The sequence below is a fragment of the Patella vulgata genome, chromosome 5 (genome assembly GCF_932274485.2).
Source record: "Patella vulgata chromosome 5, xgPatVulg1.2, whole genome shotgun sequence".
Taxonomy (NCBI): Eukaryota; Metazoa; Mollusca; class Gastropoda; family Patellidae; genus Patella; species Patella vulgata.
In genome coordinates, this window is record NC_065883.2 from 75,302,548 (window position 1) to 75,322,063 (window position 19,516).

Here is a 19,516-nt window from a genome sequence, read left to right on the forward strand (position 1 = left end):
AATCAGTGGTTTACTAAAACGAAGAACTTACATGCAACCTTTTGTTAGTTGTCACTAGGCCTAAATCTATTTTCAATCATGTTTACATTGTTAAAAATCTCATGGCCTTACATGACAATTGCGTCATTGTTCTGACTGACAAAGCGTTCAATAACATAGTGTTTATATGTAAACGATATTATTATGACCTGTTTTTTCATAGAACTTATAACACTATTTTAAGATTTAGGGTGAGTTTTGCTTTTAATGAATTGCCCGGATAGAATGGTTCTGGATCTTTAAGGGTAAATTTTCCTTCACAACAAATCAACAACTTTAAATGGATTTATCTTTCGTTGGGTGGCTAGTCTTTGAAATACATATATATATACACATTAAAGTGGCATTATGATGAAATCAAATGAAATGGGGTTTAACGTCCTACTGTTCTGCTCCGAACTGGGCTAATGAAGACGGGCATGCGCCATACAGTGTGCTATGAGGGAATTTTTGCGCGGACAGCGGCACTATCGCCTACTCTTATATCGAATTCAAACTGTCAAGGGATCTTTTACGTGCACGCCAATGTGTACACGGGACCTCGGTTTTTCGTCCCATCCGAACGACTAGACAGTTGTCCTTTTCAGGTCCTCCGTCCTGCATCACTGACAAGGGGAAACCACGCCGGAAAATCTGGATGAACTTTCTCGGCCAATGCAGGGATCGGAACACCCTACCTCCAGGCTAGCGAGCCATTGGATCAATTCAAGTCCCGAGTTACACGCGTGTTAAGGTTGTGTTGTAGTGGTGTATAACTGGTGTTCTTTTTAGTGCCTTAACCTGAGTCCCTCGATTTAGCACTAGTGTTTACACCAGTGTCTAAACTAGCTTAATACCAGTGTTAACACTGGTGGAAAATAAAAAGGACCTATAACACTAGTGTTATCTTTAAATGTTGCACTGTGTATTTGTCTTCTGTTATTTGGATGAGCTGGCCAACTAAAAAAAAACAGCGGTTGCCAGGCAAGATACGCCCGCCCACCTTTTGCACGACATGGATAGAGAACAAGCTAAAAACAAAAGTCATTTTTCATTCAATCAGGGGTCATAATCCAGAGAGTTATGGTCTGAAATGCGCAAATATCGACAGGGACTGAGAACATAAACATATATTTTAAGTTTCATCAAAATTGGATAAAAATTGTGACAGCTAGAGTGTCCACAACCTTCGTATTACATACTTTTACACAATTTGCGTACAAAGAGCGGCCATTTTGTCAGGCATTTGTGATCCGATTTTTACGAAATTGGAACTCAACCGTCATGAGAGTGTAATGGTGATCAATTTATAATTTTTGTTTTAAAATTGGATAAAAATTGTGACATCTAGAGAGTCCACAAGCTAAAAAAAGTGTTTTTTCGTACAAACAGGGGCCATAATCCAGGAAGTTACCGTCCGATATGCGAAAATATCATAAAGAACCACGACCTTTAGATTATAAACATACATTTGAAATTACATCAAAATCGGATAAAAATTGTGACTTCTAGAGTGTCCACAACCTTGTGTACAAGGAGCGGCCATTTTGTCTGTCAAAATTCGAACTTAACCTTCATTGATTTGTAACGGGGATACATTTAAACGGTTTTTAAAATTGAATACAAATTGTGACTTAGAGGGGGTCCACAAGGTAAACGTGCGATTTTACGAACAATCAGTGGCCATAATCTAGAAAGTTATATTCGGATATGCGCGATTATCAACAGGAAAAAAGATCTTTGTGATATAAACATAAATTTAAAGTTTCATCAAAATCGGATAAACATTGTGGCATGTAGAAGGTCCACAACCTTGATATGCTATATGATAATATGTCTTATATTATTTGCATACGCGGGGCGGCCATTTTATCCGACAGTTTTGGTCCGATTTACACGAAACGGTGTAACGGTGATCAATTTATACGTTTTTTTAAAATATTGGACATAAATTGTGACCTCTAGAGAGTCCACAAGCTAAAAACGACGTGATTTTCCGCACAATCAGGAGCCATGATCCAGGAAGTTATATGGTCCGATATATGCCAAAATCGGATAAAAATTGTGACCTGTTGCGTTTCCACAAAGAAATTGTGGACGGACGTACGTCCAGGGGCAATGGCATAATACATCCACATGGAAATGTGGGATTATAAAAAACAGCAAAAGAAAGGCAATTGAGGAAAAATAACCGCTTCCGTGAAATTAAGTAACTAGGATCTATGTAGAATTTTTGTAGTCTCATTTGATCATTATTCAGTCGTAATTTCCTATCTGAAATTTCTCGTAAATCAGCAGGCTTGCGATCAACATTTCTTTGTCTTACGTTTTGGGTATATATGGGTAAAAATTTCATTTTCAGCCTTAAAACTAATTCTAAAAAGTCTTAAAAAAAATTCCCTTCTTGTCGTCTGTTGCTTCACACCAGTGTTATAATAAATGACTTGAACTGAGATTTTTTTTTAACCCCTAGGGGTTAGTGTTAGAGTTATTTTTAACAAGATAATAACTTTTATCAAGTTATTATTATTTTTCATTTCTTTATGTAATTAGAAATAATATTGCACAAAGCTCCTTGTCTTTATATTTTTTTCATGTAAATTTGTTTCTTAAATCAGGAAACTGATATTGAAAATATAGACAAACTGAGGGGCTCAGGTATAAGTTAGTGTTTGGGTAACACAGATACCACACTGGTGTTCATGTTGTGTAAATATATCCATGTTTAACACAACCTCAACACCACAGACCTTAACTCAGACTGATTTCAAATAGGGGGGTTTGAGGTTGAGTTAGCACAGCGTTACACCAGTACTACACTGATCTATCTGGTGTTAAACACTACACCACCTTAACCCACTTGGACACCGTGACCCCCCGGCATTATGATAGATTAGATAAAGAGGTGACAGTAACGCTATTAAAAAAAAGATAATTGTAAAGAGAATATTCTCAAAATTTCAGTCCCGTTTCTCCACCCTGAACCGAGATATTAAATATTAAAGTCGGTACGATAAAAAAAACCAAAGTCTCGATTATCCACTTTGACGGTAAATCATCCATAAGAAAATGTATTCAAATCGGCTAGCGATGACATCGAGAGTAGATTATGGTCTGGATAAGTTAATTAATGTCTAATTAATAATTTAGATAACATTTCAGGCCTAAAGAAAGATCTTTAATAGACAGATTTAGCTCTTGAGTAATGTATGTTTAATAAAACAAACTGAAATTAGTTGTATGGGATCTTTATTACATATTTACATTATAAAGATAATATCATAGACTTGTATATCCAGTTGGGGGAGGTGTTCATCCCTGGCTAGTTACCTTATTATATCATAGACTTGTATGTCCAGTTGGGGAGCTGTTCTTACGTGTGTAGATATATGGACGGCTCTGTGAATGAAATAAACATATTTAATGCATATTATGCATTTAAATCTAAAATGAAAACTTTTCGTGGCATACCCTTATGAATATATATATATATATATATATATATATATATATATATATATATATATATATATAGAGAGAGAGAGAGAGAGAGGGGGGGGGCAAGGTCTACTCGACACAAACCAGGTCATTTCAAGACTAACATATGTTCAATTTAATTTCAATAAATCGCTTGCGCGTAGGGGTCTTTAGCAGTGGGAGGAAACCAGAGGGCCCAGAGAAAACGCACGAAGTTGGACAGTCGCCCCTACTCTCTGCCACGTACAAGCGGGGATTCGAAACCACGCCACATCACTCAATGTATGCTAACCATTCGGCCATCTACCCCCCCCCCCCCCCAGTGGCATACAAATAAGATTTAAAAGATAGTCAATAAAATTATTGTTTATAAGTTAATTTTACGAATCTATATTTGTCTAATTACCCACGCCCTAGATAATTAGCAAAATGAAATAAAAATGAGGGCACTACGGTCTACTCTTATTTCGAATCCCAACTGTCAAGGGTTCTTTTACGTGCACGCCGATGTGTACACAAGACCTCAGTTCTTCGTCCCAGGAGAACGACTAGAAACTGTCTTTGTCTGATTCTCCGCCCGGCACCACGCCCTACATCTACACCACGCTCTACGCCAACCCCTACATCTACACCACGCTCTACGCCAACCCCTACATCTACACCACGCCCTACATCTACACCACGCCCTGCACCACGTCCTACATCTACACCACGCCCTGCACCACGCCCTACTTCTACACTACGCCCTATACCACGCTCTGCACCACGCCTTACACCACGCCGGAAAAGCCCGATGAACTTTCACGGCCAATACCGGGAGCGAATCCGAGACCTCCAGTTTTACTCATTGAATCCCCGCGGCCCTATGGCGAATATCGCACATACGATTGATAAGTCGTGGAACTATTAAAGAAATTTACCTCAACTGGACATTCTAGATGGTCATCAAAAGTCATACTCGTGTTTTTAAACCCAACTGGTTGAAGCTAAATTGGTAAATGCAAAACACAAAAGTAAAATAAAAAATGTGTTTTAAATATAAAAGAATGCACCAATATAAAGTCCCTCAAATATAAAAGAATACACCCAATTAAAAACATCAACCACTTCTTATATAACACACTATTTATGGATAACAATTTCAACAAGATTTCACAAGTCGTTATCAAGCATATAACGCAAATAGCGTTATATGCTTGATAACGACTTGTGAAATCTTGTTGAAACGTCGCAGTGAAATAAACCACAGTAATTGTTATCCATAAATAGTGTGTTATTTGATTATGTTCCAATTACTAAATGCCATTTAAAGAACACTTCTTATATATCAAGTCATACACCATTCACTATATAGTTCTTTACTACCCAAACCCTTATGGCTGCCCATCGTCTTTTGGTGGTTTCTAGATGATTATATCTGATTGTATGTTAATGTTCTCTTTGTTTCATATATTGTATTATATATCTTATATCTGTGGTTGTACGGGAGAAAATGAAATGAAATGGAGATTAACGTTCTGCTGTTTTGTACCGACTGCATGGGCAAATGAAGATGGGCATACGCCATACAGAGTGCTATGAGGGAAATTTTTCCCGGGCAGCGGCACTATCGCCTAATTCCAACTGCCAACGGATCTTTTACGTGCATGTCAATGTACACACGGGACCTCGGGGTTTTGTTTTGTCTCATCAGAACGACTAGACAGCTGTCAGGCGCCACTGACAAGGGGAAACAACGTCGGAAAATCCCGATGAACTTTCTCTGCCAATGCAGGGATCGAACACGTGACCTCCAGGCTAGCGAGCTAGCGTCTCACCCACTTAGCCACCAAAGACGGGAGAACCCTTCAAGTAACTTGCATTCCATTTAATTGTGTCATGTGTTATTTCATTAGACGGTTAGATTTTTATTCAATCTGATCAAAAATATAAATCTATATTTCGTTTCGTTTTTTTTATACTTTCGATGGCCTACACTACATGAAGATCAATCTCCCAAACAGAGTTGTCAGGGGTCATACGAGTGCCTTTTGACCCTATGACGTCAGACATTGATTAATCAATTAGCGTTGACGTTTCTAGTGGTTGATTTATATTTTTTTTTTTTTTTTTTTTACTTTCGATGGCCTTCACTGCATGAAGCTCTGACCAGTTGTAATGGGAGGTTTTGTAAGTTGTCATACGAGCGCTTTTGACCCCATGATGTCAGACATTTGATTAACCAATCAGCGTTGACATTTCTAATGCTTTACCCACAGTGCACCGTACGCCAAGAACTCGCCGTAACAGACCGTTTTATTGGCTAATCACTCATATCAACCAGAACTCGTATTATATGACAAATCTTCCAGATCCTAGTGTAGTAAAAAAAAGTAAAACAAAATTTTGAACTAAAAAAAAACGAACAGAAAAAGGATCTGTGTTTAAATCAGATTGATTATTATTTAAATGTATATGAAAGTAATATTAGTTGATTTGTTTAGAATGCCCCCCCCCCCCCATTCAAGGGAGTAGAACCAGTAGTTGAAAAAGGCTTTACCGTAACATTTTAATGAACTGTTAGTCAAAACTAAATAATATTTTACCATATTATTCCAAAGGGACCTTGCGAATGTAGAGTGTCCCTTTCTACTAAAATGAAAACAATCCGGCGCAAAATAGGTGAAGTCTGGTTCGCCGTCTGGCTGTAATAGTAAATTTAATCCAGTTTAGCAAGGGTACGGGAATATGACATATTTCCTGCTTTTATAATTAGTATTTGAATAAAAATAAATATCAACATCAATCAATTGAAATGAAATGAAATGGCACGTCCTACTGTTCTGCTCCGAACTGGGCAGACGGGCATACGCCATACAGTGTGCTATAAAGGAAATTTTGCCCGGACAGCGGCACTACGGAAAACTCTTATATCGAATTCTGCCTGTCATGGGATCTTTTACGTGCATGCCAATGTATACACGGGACCTGGGTTTTCTTCCCATCCGAACGACTAGACGGTGATCCTTGTCAAGACCTCCGTCCTGCATCACAGACAAGGGGGAACCACGCTGAAAAATCTGGATCGAACACCCGACCTCCAGTCTAGCGAGCCAGCGTCTTATCCACTTAGCCTACGTGACCCCCTCAATTTGTATCATACACCTAACCTGAGTTTAACCAAACCGATGTTGGTGTCTATACGAATTTAACAAACTTGGTGTCTACGAATTAACACATGTGGTGTCTATACGAATTTAACACACGTGGTTGACTTTTAATAAAAATAATTTTAACATGGATATTTTTGCTACTTTTGTTCAGTAAAACCTATCAGATATTATTACGAAGACAAAGCAATTGTATACAACATAAATATATGTTAACGGAAACTTTTTCTTTAGAAGATAAGTAAATGTATTACCGTATGAGGTATGTCAACATCTAAGGTAAAAGGTTGTAATACAACAGTAAAATCATCAGTAGTATCATATCTACTGGTTGATAATAAATCTATTAATCCCTGTCTATAGTTATGGTTGAGTTTTATAATATCTTCTTTATCTTCTGGTGTATCTGGATATACAGCACAGGAGCACAGAGCCCTTAATAAAATATTAAACAATAATACCTATGAATAAAACATTAAACATATAATACTTCTAAAATAGCTGTATATTAAACATGCATTATGCAAGAGCAAAATCTGCTTATTACAAGTCTTTCTTTAGGCCTGAAATGTTATCTAAATTATCAATTAGACATTAATTAACTTATCAAGACCATAATAAACTATCGATGTCAAGGCTAGCCTTCGATGTTGGCTGGATTAGATTCCTATATGCCGCTTAACGGCCATTGATAATTAAATCAAAACAGTGGATAATCGAGACTATGCTGTTTATATTAATGATTTTAGTAATGATGACCGAGACTATGCGAAAATTTCACCCGCTTCGTTCTCGGCTCATAGTTGATCAATTTGACTGAAATTTTCAGCAAATTACCTTTACACTATTTAGTTTTTAACTATCATAGCGAGAACTGCCATCTCTTTATCTGATCTCCCATAATGTATCTTTCATTAAAGATACATTATGGAAGATTCGATAAAGAGCTAGCAGTTCTCGGTATATTATTAACAATCTAGTTAATGTAAATGGGATATGCTGAAAGTGTCAGCCAAATTGCTCCACTCTCAACCGAGATATAAGCGATTGAATTTTAGGCCTAGCCTCGATCATCATTACTAAAGTCGGTGCGATAAAAAACATAGTCTCGATTATCCATTTTTGGATTTAATCACAAATGAGCGTTGAGCAGCAGATCGGATTCTAATCCAGTAAATGTCGCAGACTAGCGATGACATCGAGAGTTGATAATGGTCTTGTCATATGAAAATCCCACACATAATATGGCAAAAACGGGAAATGGAGAGAAAGACCCCTAAAAAAACTTTGGCCCTTGTGACGGCGTGGGAATAATTGGTGTCCAAATTACTTCATTCCGGGCGAAGTTGTTTCCATTAGAAGAACAGCGTAGTCTCGAATGTCGTTGCTACCGTTGTTACGATAATAAGCAGTCTCGATTATCCATTTTTAAATTAAATCATCAACTGCCAATCGTATTTAAATCTCTTGAAAATATCGAGCATAATTGTCTAATTAATAATTTATATAACATTTAAGACCTAAAGAAAGACACGCTTTTGAATAATGGTCCTTTACGAATTGCAACGAATTTGACAGGTACGGCCTTAATGGGTAATATATTCAATTTTGGTACCCTAATGGGAGCAAGAAAAATGTAAAATGTTCGAAGAAATATTAAAATTTATTAAGCGTGTGCATAAAAAGCAAATTATTGAAACTTACAAGTGGGAGATAGCACACGTTAAATGATCGTTTAACTCAGATAAAGATGTCATGTTTAGAACAGGAACAATATTGACAAGTGTCCTGGGTAACTCCTCCTTTAATACATCTAGTATATGCTGTATATTGTTCGTGAAGTTTTCACTACTGTACATCAACTGTTGAAGAAAATAAAAACACACAAAATAAAAACATTATCAAGAAAACATAAAGACGAGAGAATATTTGTCAAAATGTCGCCAGAAATAAATCTTTTAAGTAACTTGTATTCCATATAATTGTGTGATGTATTATTCTCATCCAGTTACTAAATGTCGCTTGAAATGAAATGAAATGAAATGAAATGGGGTTTAACGTCCTACTGTTCTGCTCCTAACCTGGGTTAATGAAGACGGGCATACGCCATACAGTGTGCTATGAGGGAAATTTTGCCCGGGAAGCGGCGCTACGGCCTACTCTTCTATCGAATTCCAACTGCCAAGGGATCTTTTACGTGCACGCCAATGTGTACACGGGACCTCGGTTTTTTTTCGTCCCATCCGAACGACTAGACACCTGTCCTTGTCAGGCCCCCCGAAATCTCGCTTGAACCAATTAACAATAATTGTAAACTGGTATAATAGAGTAGTGAGATTTGATTACTTTATATAGTATGGAGATACTTCCGAACTCTACTCTGAGATATCCAAATATCTAGGCATATCTTGGTGCCTAGTAAAACACAGTACAGTATCTTTACATTGCAAAACCAATCTGATTAAAATACAGATCTATATTTCATTTCGTTTTTTTTATATATACTTTCGATTGGCCTACACTACTTGAAGATCTGACCAGTTGTAATAAAAGGTCGCGCCAGAGATTGATTAATCAATCAGCGTTGACGTTTCCAATGGTTTACCCACAGTTCTCTGCATCGCCTGCACAGGCGTCGTCGTAACAAATGGTTTCATTGGCTAATCCCTCACGCCATCCAGAACGCAGGTTAAATAACAACTCTTTCAGATATCAGTGTAGTAAAGACAAATAAAACGAAATTTTGAACTATAAAAAAAAGAAACGAAATAGGATCTGTTAATCAGACTAGTTGCAAAACATAAGACAAACAGCCTATACGAACAGAGAACACAAATAATATTCAAATTGTCAAACAACGACATAAAAATATTATTATAATGATCTTTATAAAAGATAAAAGGGTGAGAGAAAGAAATGTGGTTTAACGTCCACTCGACACAAACTAGATCATTTCGAGACTAACATATGGTTCAATCTTATTTCAATAATTCGCTTGCGCAAAGGGGTCTTTAGCAGTGGGAGAAACCCGGAGGACCCGGAAAAACCCCACGAGATTGGACAGGCGAACATTCTCTTTGTCACGTATAAGCGGGGAATCGAAAGCACACCACTTGACTTCATGACAGACCTAGACCCCCCCCCCCACTCCGCGCACCTCCCTTATATATAAGATAAAACCTGGGCCCTGTTTCTCGGAATCTTAACTAAAGATAAAATCCACATTTTAGTAGATACTTCAATATTGATTGGCTAAGCACTAAAATCAATCTAATATTATCCAGTCAAATTACTAAAATTTGGATTTTATCTTAGTTAAAATGTCGTGAAACAGGCCCCTGGTTGATAATGGTCAACTTACCGGCGATGAACAATAATAACATATATCGTTTGATCCTATAAATAATGTTACCATTTTCCAATCATTATTTATATCAACTTTACTATCATTCTTCATACGATTAATTAAAACATTCACCTCATCTTTCAGATCACTGCAATTTAAAAACATGCCTTGCATTATGTCCACTCAACTCTAAAAGGAGTAGGGTCCTGGGTTTGTCTAGAATCGTCGGACCCCTGTCGCTACGAAAAGATTATTTATACCCGTTCGAAGAAATCTGATTACAATACAGATCTATATTTCGTTTCGTTTTTTATACTTTCGATGGCCAACACTACACGAGAGAGAGAGAAATGGAGTTTAACGTCGACTCGACACGAACCAGGTCATTTCGGGACTAACATATGGTTTAATTTTATTTCAATAATTCGCTTGCGCGTAGGGGTCTTTAGCAGTGGGAGGAAACCGGAGGACCCGGAGAAAACCCACGAGGTTGGACAGGTGACCCTACTCCTTGTCACGCACAACCGGGATTCGAAACCACGCCAGTTGACTCAATGACAGACTTTATGATACAGCGTGCACACGCTAACCATTCAGCCATCCACCCCCACCCCCCTACACTACATGAAGATCTGACAAGTTATAGTGGGAGTTCACGTCAGGGGTCACACGAGCGGCTTTTGATCCTATGACGTCAGACATTGATTAATCAATCAGCGTTGACGTTTCTAGTGGTTTTCCCACAGTTCCGCGCATTAAAAGGCCTAGAACTCGCCGTAACTGACCGTTTCATTGTCTAATCCAGAACACCATCCAGAACACGTCAACGATAACAACTCTTCCAGATCCTAGTGTAGTAAAGACAAGTAAAACGAAATTTTGAACTATAAAAACGAAACGAAATAGGACCTGTGTTTTAATCAGATTGAAATTGTAGTTGTATAAATAAAAACATTGATTTTTACCTGGATACAGCTCCTGGTTTGGCTACATTATAACCAGAATCAGCGTCCTCATAATCACCTTCTTTTGTTGAAAAACCATACAGCTTGGGATTGTAGTGTTTCAAAATATCTATTAAAAGGAGAAAGTTATTAGTAAAGATAGTGATAAAACCCACATTAAGCCATCCTCGGTATCTCCTGTGGTATCTTACGTTCTACTCCACCAAACTCTGGGTCTATTCACGGGTTTTTCACGAATTCAAATTATCTGCCGTTGATGATTTCATTGGCCACGTAGGTTGATTGTATGAACCAATCAAAACAGTTTACATGCCAGTCTTAGCGTCATTGTTTACGTTCACCATAATACAGCAGCTTGTACGCTGGACTTTAAGAGGGTTTGCAAGAAATTTAATGTCAAAGAAATGACATGCACACAAAATGATGTCCTAAACTGATTTGGCAAAGTTTACAACAACGATTCGGGGATCTTAGTTGCAATAAAATGCGAGTTACTTCCCTTCGCCCACTATTTATGGAATGTTTTGATTGGTCGTTAAAAATACCACAACTATCAAGGGTGGATAATTTGACCGTGTGTCTCCTCCGTAAAAGTATCCAGGGGTTAGTGGTGTAGAACGAAACCATACCACTGGGGATAGCTAACAATAAAACGGTGGAAATTACCCATTTAAAATACAGAAAAACTACTAAAAATATGAGACTGGAGAATGTGGGTCATTTGAGGAAATTAGACCAAACTATCCTTGTCGCTTCCATATAACCCATTTATCAGAGTTAATACAGCAGGCCGATGGGAAATCACCGCCAAATATCCATTGGTGTAAACATGCCTTACAAGAATGGTCCATATTGTAACTGTACTTACTGGGTAGGGTGATCTGCTTTTCATAAAATTCGTCACCACCTATACTAGAAATAAAATTTGATCAATTAAACATACATTATGCAAGAGCTAAATCTGTCTATTGCGGGTCTTTCTTTAGGCCTGAAATGTTACCTAAATTATTAATTAGACATTAATTAACTTATCCAGACCATAATCAACTCTAGATGGCATCGCTAGCCTGCGATCTTAAGTGGACTGTGATCCGATTTATTGCATACCTTTCTTCTCGATTAAACGATTAAATAGATAATCGAGATTATGCTGTTTAACGTACTGACTTTAGTAATGATGACCGAGGCTAGGCAGAAATTTTATTCGCTTAGTTCTCGGTTCATAGTGGATATGTATCTTTAATGTTCGCACAGTTCGGATTAAATACTCAAGTTCGACACGTAAAGTCTAAAACAAGAGAGAGATAAGTCTCTAAGTATAAGTGTGTTTTCAATTTTTTTCTTAACTAACGCAAACGATGAACATGTTCTATTTTTTTGAGGTAATTGTTCCAGGGAAGAGGAGCTTGAACATACAATGAACGATCACCAAGTGAACAGGAGTAAACAAAACCTTTATTCTGACATGTTTAGGGTTTACAGGACAAATATTAAACGTGACTTAAAGATGCCTTCCCGGGTATAAACTGGGTGATTTTATGATATGCCTGTGGGAAAGTATCTTTAACATTGTTGTATACACAAACCTCCATGATAAGCCCCTATACTGAATTAATGATCCAATTACAGTGTCTGCATCTATACCATTACCAGCCTATAATATATACATAGTATTTATAATTCTTCTTATTATAATTAATTAAAGATGGGTTGCCGCGTACAAACTGGGTGATTTAATGGTATATATGGACTAAAAACATATTCAAACCAGGTCATGTTTACGTCACGTCTTGGAAATCAGAGGAGAATTTATTGCTTACATAAGACGATGTTGTCTTTAATCGCTTACTATTTATTACAAATATAGAATCCTAATTAAATTCTCGGATTATCCACTACCCGCGTCTTTTCCGTCATTTTTATCTCCGAAAGTGTCGTACGTCTAACTCTTCATAAAGTTTATCAACTTGTACATCAAGCGCTCAATGTTCGCGTGTGACCTTTGACATCACGCATGCAGAAATTCTTAATCGTCGGGCTGTTGATTAGGGAAACCCTTACATTTTTGTCCTGTATACGCTCCATGAGTGTTTTTCGGGAATCCAGTGTTTTTCTAGTGAGATTGGATATCTCTACTTTTCATATATACCAAAATTGCCATACTTTTATTGGAAATAACCACCCGATAAATACTTTTCTGGGAACCCATCTTTAAGCAAAAACTAAACAAAACTATAAAAGGCTAGCCACAGGGTTTTCAACAAAGGGGGAATAACTCCGGAACGCAAAGTCGGGGAAAGCTAAAAACCGATAGAACGAAAAAGCGCGGAACGCTGAAAATCGATAGGGTTCGTTCTCTCGTGACCACGATGCTTCACACCAAATTTAAAAAGTATCCATAAAAAGCTCTAGCCCCAATCGTGTCCACAAGCCAATGGTTTGACGGACGGACCGACGGGCAGGGTGACGACATAAAACGCCCAGATTGAAATGTGGGCGCATAAATATAAATAAAAAATAAGAAGCAGTTGCCATGCAAGATACACCCACAATGGATAGAGAACAAGCTAAAGGGGCAATTTTCGTTCAAAAATCCTGGATGTTACGCGAATATCGAAAGGAACTGAGATCTTTGGGTTATAAACATACATTTAAAGTTTCATAAAAATCGCATAGCAATTGTGAGCTCTAGAGTGTCTACAAGCTAAACGCGTGATTATTTATACAGTCAGGGGCCATAATCCATGAAGTTACGGTCCGATACATGCCAATAACGAAAGTAACCGAGATGTTCAGGATATAAACATGCATTTAAAGTTTTGTCAAAATCGGATAAAAATTGTGACCTGTAGTGTGTCCAAAAACTAATGTGAAATAAATAAAACGATTAATTTTAACTTTGACGAATAATGTATTCAACCGAACAGTTTAATATTTCGGAAAGAAGTTTTTGTGTTTGTTATTTATTTAATAAAAGGGGGGGGGGTGGTTGGCCGAATGGTCAGCGTGTGCGCGTTATATCATAAGGTCTGTCATTGAATCAACTGGCTTGGTTTCGATTCCCCGGTTGTACGTGACAAGGAGTAGGGTCGTCTGTCCAAGCTCGTGGGTTTTTCTCCGGGTTCTCCAGTTTCCTCCCACAGCTAGAGACCCATGAACCATGTGCTAGTCCCGAATTGACCTAGTTTGTGTCGAGTGGACGTTAATCTCTCTCTCTCTCTCTCTCTCTCTCTCTCTCTACTCAATAAAACCCAACTTACTGTTATGGAATCCCCTAATGCAGAAACAACTTGAATATCTCCTGGTCTCAACTTGTGCACTAAAATATAATTAAACTCTACTTATGACATTTACCATTTATTAAATAATATAATATATAAATATCTCTTGTGGCCAAAAGGCAATGATACAAAATGTATACAATACAAAAAAAGATACACACTCACACGTCATGCACACACATAGTTAATCAATATAAATGGAGAAATCAAACAGCACACATCACTGATTTATTAAAGGAGCTAAATCGCTATTCTTTGGCACATAGAAATTGATACCATTGGGTCAAAACGCATATAATTATGTAATATGAATGTATATAAACTGATTTACATTCAATCGTTTCTGGTTTTACCGTTCGGCGATATACGCGAAGAGTCCAAATTGAATGACAGTCTTTAGCGTTCGGTTACTCCAGTCTACACCGGTAGTATTCTCTTGTGTGGGATATGTTTAGCCTCGTTCATCGAGTCGCTTCATTACAAATGGCACTCGAAAGCATTAAGTATTGGATACCAGAAGCCTATTTTTTCACGGTAAGATAACATCAATGTTGATTTAAATTGACCAATATACCGTGTTTACAGTGGCGAAGACTGTAGATGATATTGAGTTAAAGACTTGCCTCCTTTAAAGATAGCAATGTTAACAATTAATTAAAAGTGCTATTCTTTGGCGGAATAATTGCCAATATGGTATTAACAATTATTATGGAGGAAGGCTGTTTGAAGTTTATCTATGAGGCCAATGAGTAGTGACATTTATCGAGCTTTGAAGTTATAAATTAACTGACTATTAAGATCTAGTTGGACCTGGAGAGATAAACTCTATGATTTTACGAGAGGGAGAGAGAGAGAGAGAGAGAGAGATAGGGGAGGGGAGAGAGAAATGAGGTTTAACGTCCACTAGACACAAACAAGGTCGTTTCGGGGAATCGAAGCCACGCCAGTTGACTCAATGACAGACTTTATGATACAACGCGCACGTTACGTACTTTTACAAAGGTTACTGACGTGGGCTTCCATATTCATGTTATAATCAAATATTGAGCTGATATTACGTTTATTAATTTTGATAGGGATATTAGGCAGGTTCATATTGAAATTGGATTGACATTAACTTTGGGTGATTGATTTTTCGAGTCAATAATTAGATATTCGGGTATTCCTCCGTTCAATTTTAGAAAATTTTGTGACATCCTATTGGAATTGGATCGCTGTCATAACTTTGGGTAATTGATTTTTAACTATTATTGCGACAATTGTCAGCTCTTGATCTACACCTTACATAATGTATCTTTAAAATTCCGTTTAAATCTTACATAATGTATCTTAAAATTCCCCTTTAAACCTTACATAATGTATATTTAGAATCTCCTTTAAATCTTACATAATGTATCTTTAAATTCCCCTTTAAATCTTACATAATGTATCTTACAAAATCACCTTTAAACCTTACATAATGTATTTTTAAAATCCCCTTTAAATCTTACATAATGTATCTTAAAAAATCACCTTTAAACCTTACATAATGAATCTTTAAATTCCCCTTTAAACCTTACATAATGTATCTTTAAAATCCCCTTTAAACCTTACATAATGTATCTTAAAAAATCACCTTTAAACCTTACATAATGAATCTTTAAATTCCCCTTTAAACCTTACATAATGTATCTTTAAAATCCCCTTTAAATCTTACATAATGTATCTTAAAATTCCCCTTTAAACCTTAAAAAATCACCTTTAAACCTTACATAATGAATCTTTAATTTCCCCTTTAAACCTTACATAATGTATCTTTAAAATCCCCTTTAAATCTTACATAATGTATCTTAAAATTCCCCTTTAAACCTTACATAATGTATATTTACAATCTCCTTTAAATCTTACATAATGTATCTTTAAAATCCCCTTTAAATCTTACATAATGTATCTTTAAAATCCCCTTTAAATCTTACATAATGTATCTTAAAATTCCCCTTTAAACCTTACATAATGTATATTTAGAATCTCCTTTAAATCTTACATAATGTATCTTTAAAATCCCCTTTAAATCTCACATAATGTATCTTTAAAATCACCTTTAAATCTTACATAATGTATCTTTAATTGGGGTGATTTACTTACAACAGAGTAGGTCGTTAAACCCCATTTCATTTCATTTCATTTGCGTACAACAATATTTCATTTCATTTCATTTACTGTTACAATGTGTCACAGCTGATGTACAATAACAAAAATAAATCACAATTATTGACATTGTTCATACATACCAGATGTTGGGATTTGGTTCGAGGGTGGTAAAAATGGACATGGAAATCTAGCATACTGATTCTAAAAAATATACAATTATTATTACTATGATTATATGCACCGAAATTATGAGGACCTGTCAGGGTTAGGGCTACAAGTTAAGGCCCATTGCAGATTTCTTCATAGGTCACGAGATATAAATAGGTTGAGAAGGCGACCCTATCAGGGATCCAAACCACGGCCGCAAGTTTGACGTGATAGGGTCAAAAGAAATAGGTGACCTGCCAGTTAGAATCGCAACACTCTAGACCAGTAGGCCATCCCAATCCCCGTCTCCATAATGTGAAATTTATATAGAGGTAGCCTCGTGTACATCTTGTCACTGGGTGTGTTTTCGTATTGCGTGTAAGGTAAAAAATATAGTATGGACTAAACGGTAAATTAGTCCTATTCAAAGAAGGCCAGTAAGTGTCTATTACCTTTGTCGTATCACTTTCAGCCTTTGTATAGATAATACCTAAAAAAAAATTAAAATAAGTAGAATATAATTTTGCTGGGGAAGAATATTAAAAAATGGTATGTATATATGGTACTTGCTGCAAATGAAGTTACACATCATTATGGATCGTTGGATTTTTCAAAGGACCTTTTCTTACGCAATTCAGATGTATATATTTGCTATGTACATTTATGTGTGTTCTTCCTCAAATTTATATGAAAATGAAGTAAAATGGGGTTTAACGTCCTACTGTTCTGCTCCGACTAGGCTATTGAAGACGGGCATACGCCATAAAAAGTGCTATGAAAGGAAATTTTGCCCGGGCAGCGGCACTATCGCATAGACTATGGCCTACTCTTATATCGAATTTCAGCTGCCAGGGGGATCTTATATGTGTTACGTCAATGTATTCACGGGAACTCGGGTTTCCATTCCATCCGAACGACTAGATAGCTGTCCTTGTCTCCGTCCTGCACCAATGACAAGGGGAAAACTACGTTGGAAAATCAAATATATATGTATTCTATATAAACTCACCCAATGTTCATTCATTTTCTATTATTAACTACTCTCCTTCAAACCTCAATATAAACAGACTTTCCACCATAGCATTCAAACGAATAATTGTATATATTTTAAAATATGTAACCTGGCCCTAGATATCAATATTATTTTCTTTATGCAAAATATAACCATACCTGCAATATGTAATATAAAAGAAACACCTGCTACAGGTAACATTCTCTCTTGTATTCACCTTAATCCGGATTTAGATAAATAACATTCTGAATTAATTTACTGTCCCACTCTAACCATCTCCAATCAGAAAATCCAATTAACAGTTTAATTACATATATGTATATATTATTACTAGTTTCACGCCTAGCTAACACAGCTTTTATAAAAAATATTGATTGTGCTGGGTTTTAAAAATACAGCAGATGTTACCAAATCGATTTAAAAATTTCAGAGGAAATCTAGGTCGAAATCACTACTAGATTTCACTTAAATATACGTAAGTTTTACTCAAAGACAATATTAAAGATACATTATGGGGGATTAGATAAAGAGTTGGTAGTTCTCACTATAATAGTTAAAAACTATATAATGTAAAGGGAATTTGCTGAAAATTTCAGTCAAATTGATCCACCCTGAATCGAGTATTTAGCGATTGAATTTTGTGCCTAGCCTCGATCACCATTACTAAAGTCGGTACGATAAAAAAAAACCATAGTCTCGATTATTCATTTTTTGATTGATGTAATCAGAAGCAGCAGACCGGGTTCTAATCCAGTAAATATCACATTGAGAGTTGATTATGGTCTGGATAAGTTAATTAATGTCTAATAAATAATTTAGATAACATTTCAGACCTAAAGAAAGACCTGCAATTGGCAGATTTAGCTCTTACATAATGGGAAAGATGGTTTTATTCCAATCAAAGCAGGCATTGGCAGATGGTTATACTATCAAGCGCAATGGTCAATAAAAATAGCACAATCACCAAGGGCAGATAATTTAAATAGTGTCTACCCCGTGGATGATGCCTGGGTAGAGAGAGAGAGAGAGAGGGAGAGAGAGGGGGGGGGGGGTAATGTCCATACAGCATACTTTCGTCCCCTCCCAAACCCGGTATTTCGAATGAACCTAGAAATTGCATACAAAATTTTTTTTATGATTGATTTTAGTAGCCTAGGGTGTCCTCTTTCAGAATCTGCCAGGTTCAGCTATAGTTCTGTGGGACTACTTGGTCATTTCAGGACTAACACATGGTTCAATTTTATTTCATTAATGTGCTTGTAGTTGGGGTCTATAGCACTAGGAGGAAACCCAAAGACCAAGAAAACCCACAAGGTTGGACAGGCGACTCTACTCCTTGTAACATACCATGCCATTATGGTACAACGCGCATGCATTAACCAATCGGCCACCCAACCCATTTGTTATAAGGCAGTGGTTATTGTTACGAGGAGTCGTAAAAATAGTCCTCCGGCTATTGTTACGAAGATGCTTTCACAGCCCTCCGTCGGCGAAGTTAAAAACTGAATAGTCGTAAAAATAGTCCTAACCCTAACCCTTCCCATCTCTTAATTTCTGCCTTAAGTTCTGAGTGAAAACGTTGAAAATACTGCTCCTTTTTCAAAGCTGGTGTTCGGGAGATTGGCAGCCATTTTGGAAATCGTTCTAAACCTTGCTCAGACTCGTAACAATAGCCACTTGGTTGTTATAAGAGAGAGCCGTAGTGGCTCAATGATTAAGATGCTGGCTTGCTAACAAGGAGGTCTGGATATTCTGGCATGGTTTCCCCTTGTCTGTTGTGCAAGATGATGGGGATGACAAGAAACGTTGTCTTGTCATTCGGATGCTACGTAAAACCAACGTCCTGCGTACACATTTCCGTGCGCAAGTAAGATCCCTTGACAGTTGGAATTCGATATTAAAAGAGTAGGCTGTAGTGCCGATGTCCAGGCAAACTTTCCCTCATAGCACACTGTTTGGCAAATGCCCGTCTTCATTGGCCTATTTCATTT

At 36.9% G+C, this 19,516-nt stretch overlaps 1 protein-coding gene across 1 annotated transcript; it reads right to left on the bottom strand.

The window, feature by feature from the left end:
• Positions 1-3,250: 3,250 nt before the first annotated feature.
• LOC126822385 (phospholipase B1, membrane-associated) lies at positions 3,251-17,885 on the bottom strand. The gene is made up of 13 exons (XM_050551275.2): positions 17,684-17,885; positions 16,966-17,003; positions 16,507-16,567; positions 14,216-14,274; positions 12,542-12,609; positions 11,824-11,867; positions 10,956-11,064; positions 10,006-10,138; positions 8,349-8,506; positions 6,899-7,079; positions 6,081-6,179; positions 4,416-4,481; positions 3,251-3,417 (listed from the first exon to the last, which is right to left on the bottom strand). The coding sequence occupies exons 1-13, from the start codon at positions 17,724-17,726 to the stop codon at positions 3,358-3,360; spliced, it is 1,119 nt and encodes a 372-aa protein (XP_050407232.1). The 5' UTR covers positions 17,727-17,885; the 3' UTR covers positions 3,251-3,357.
• Positions 17,886-19,516: the final 1,631 nt, after the last annotated feature.

What these genes read in the sequence shown, in the direction of transcription:
- LOC126822385 (XM_050551275.2), bottom strand. Translation starts at nt 17,726, where the DNA reads ATGTTACCTGTAGCAGGTGTTTCTTTTATATTACATATTGCAG. An exon ending in GAACCAAATCCCAACATCTG is followed by an intron (nt 14,275 to 16,506) that starts GTATGTATGAAC and finishes ATTATATTTTAG; the next exon opens with TGCACAAGTTGAGACCAGGA. An exon ending in AAAGCAGATCACCCTACCCA is followed by an intron (nt 11,065 to 11,823) that starts GTAAGTACAGTT and finishes TCCTTTTAATAG; the next exon opens with ATATTTTGAAACACTACAAT.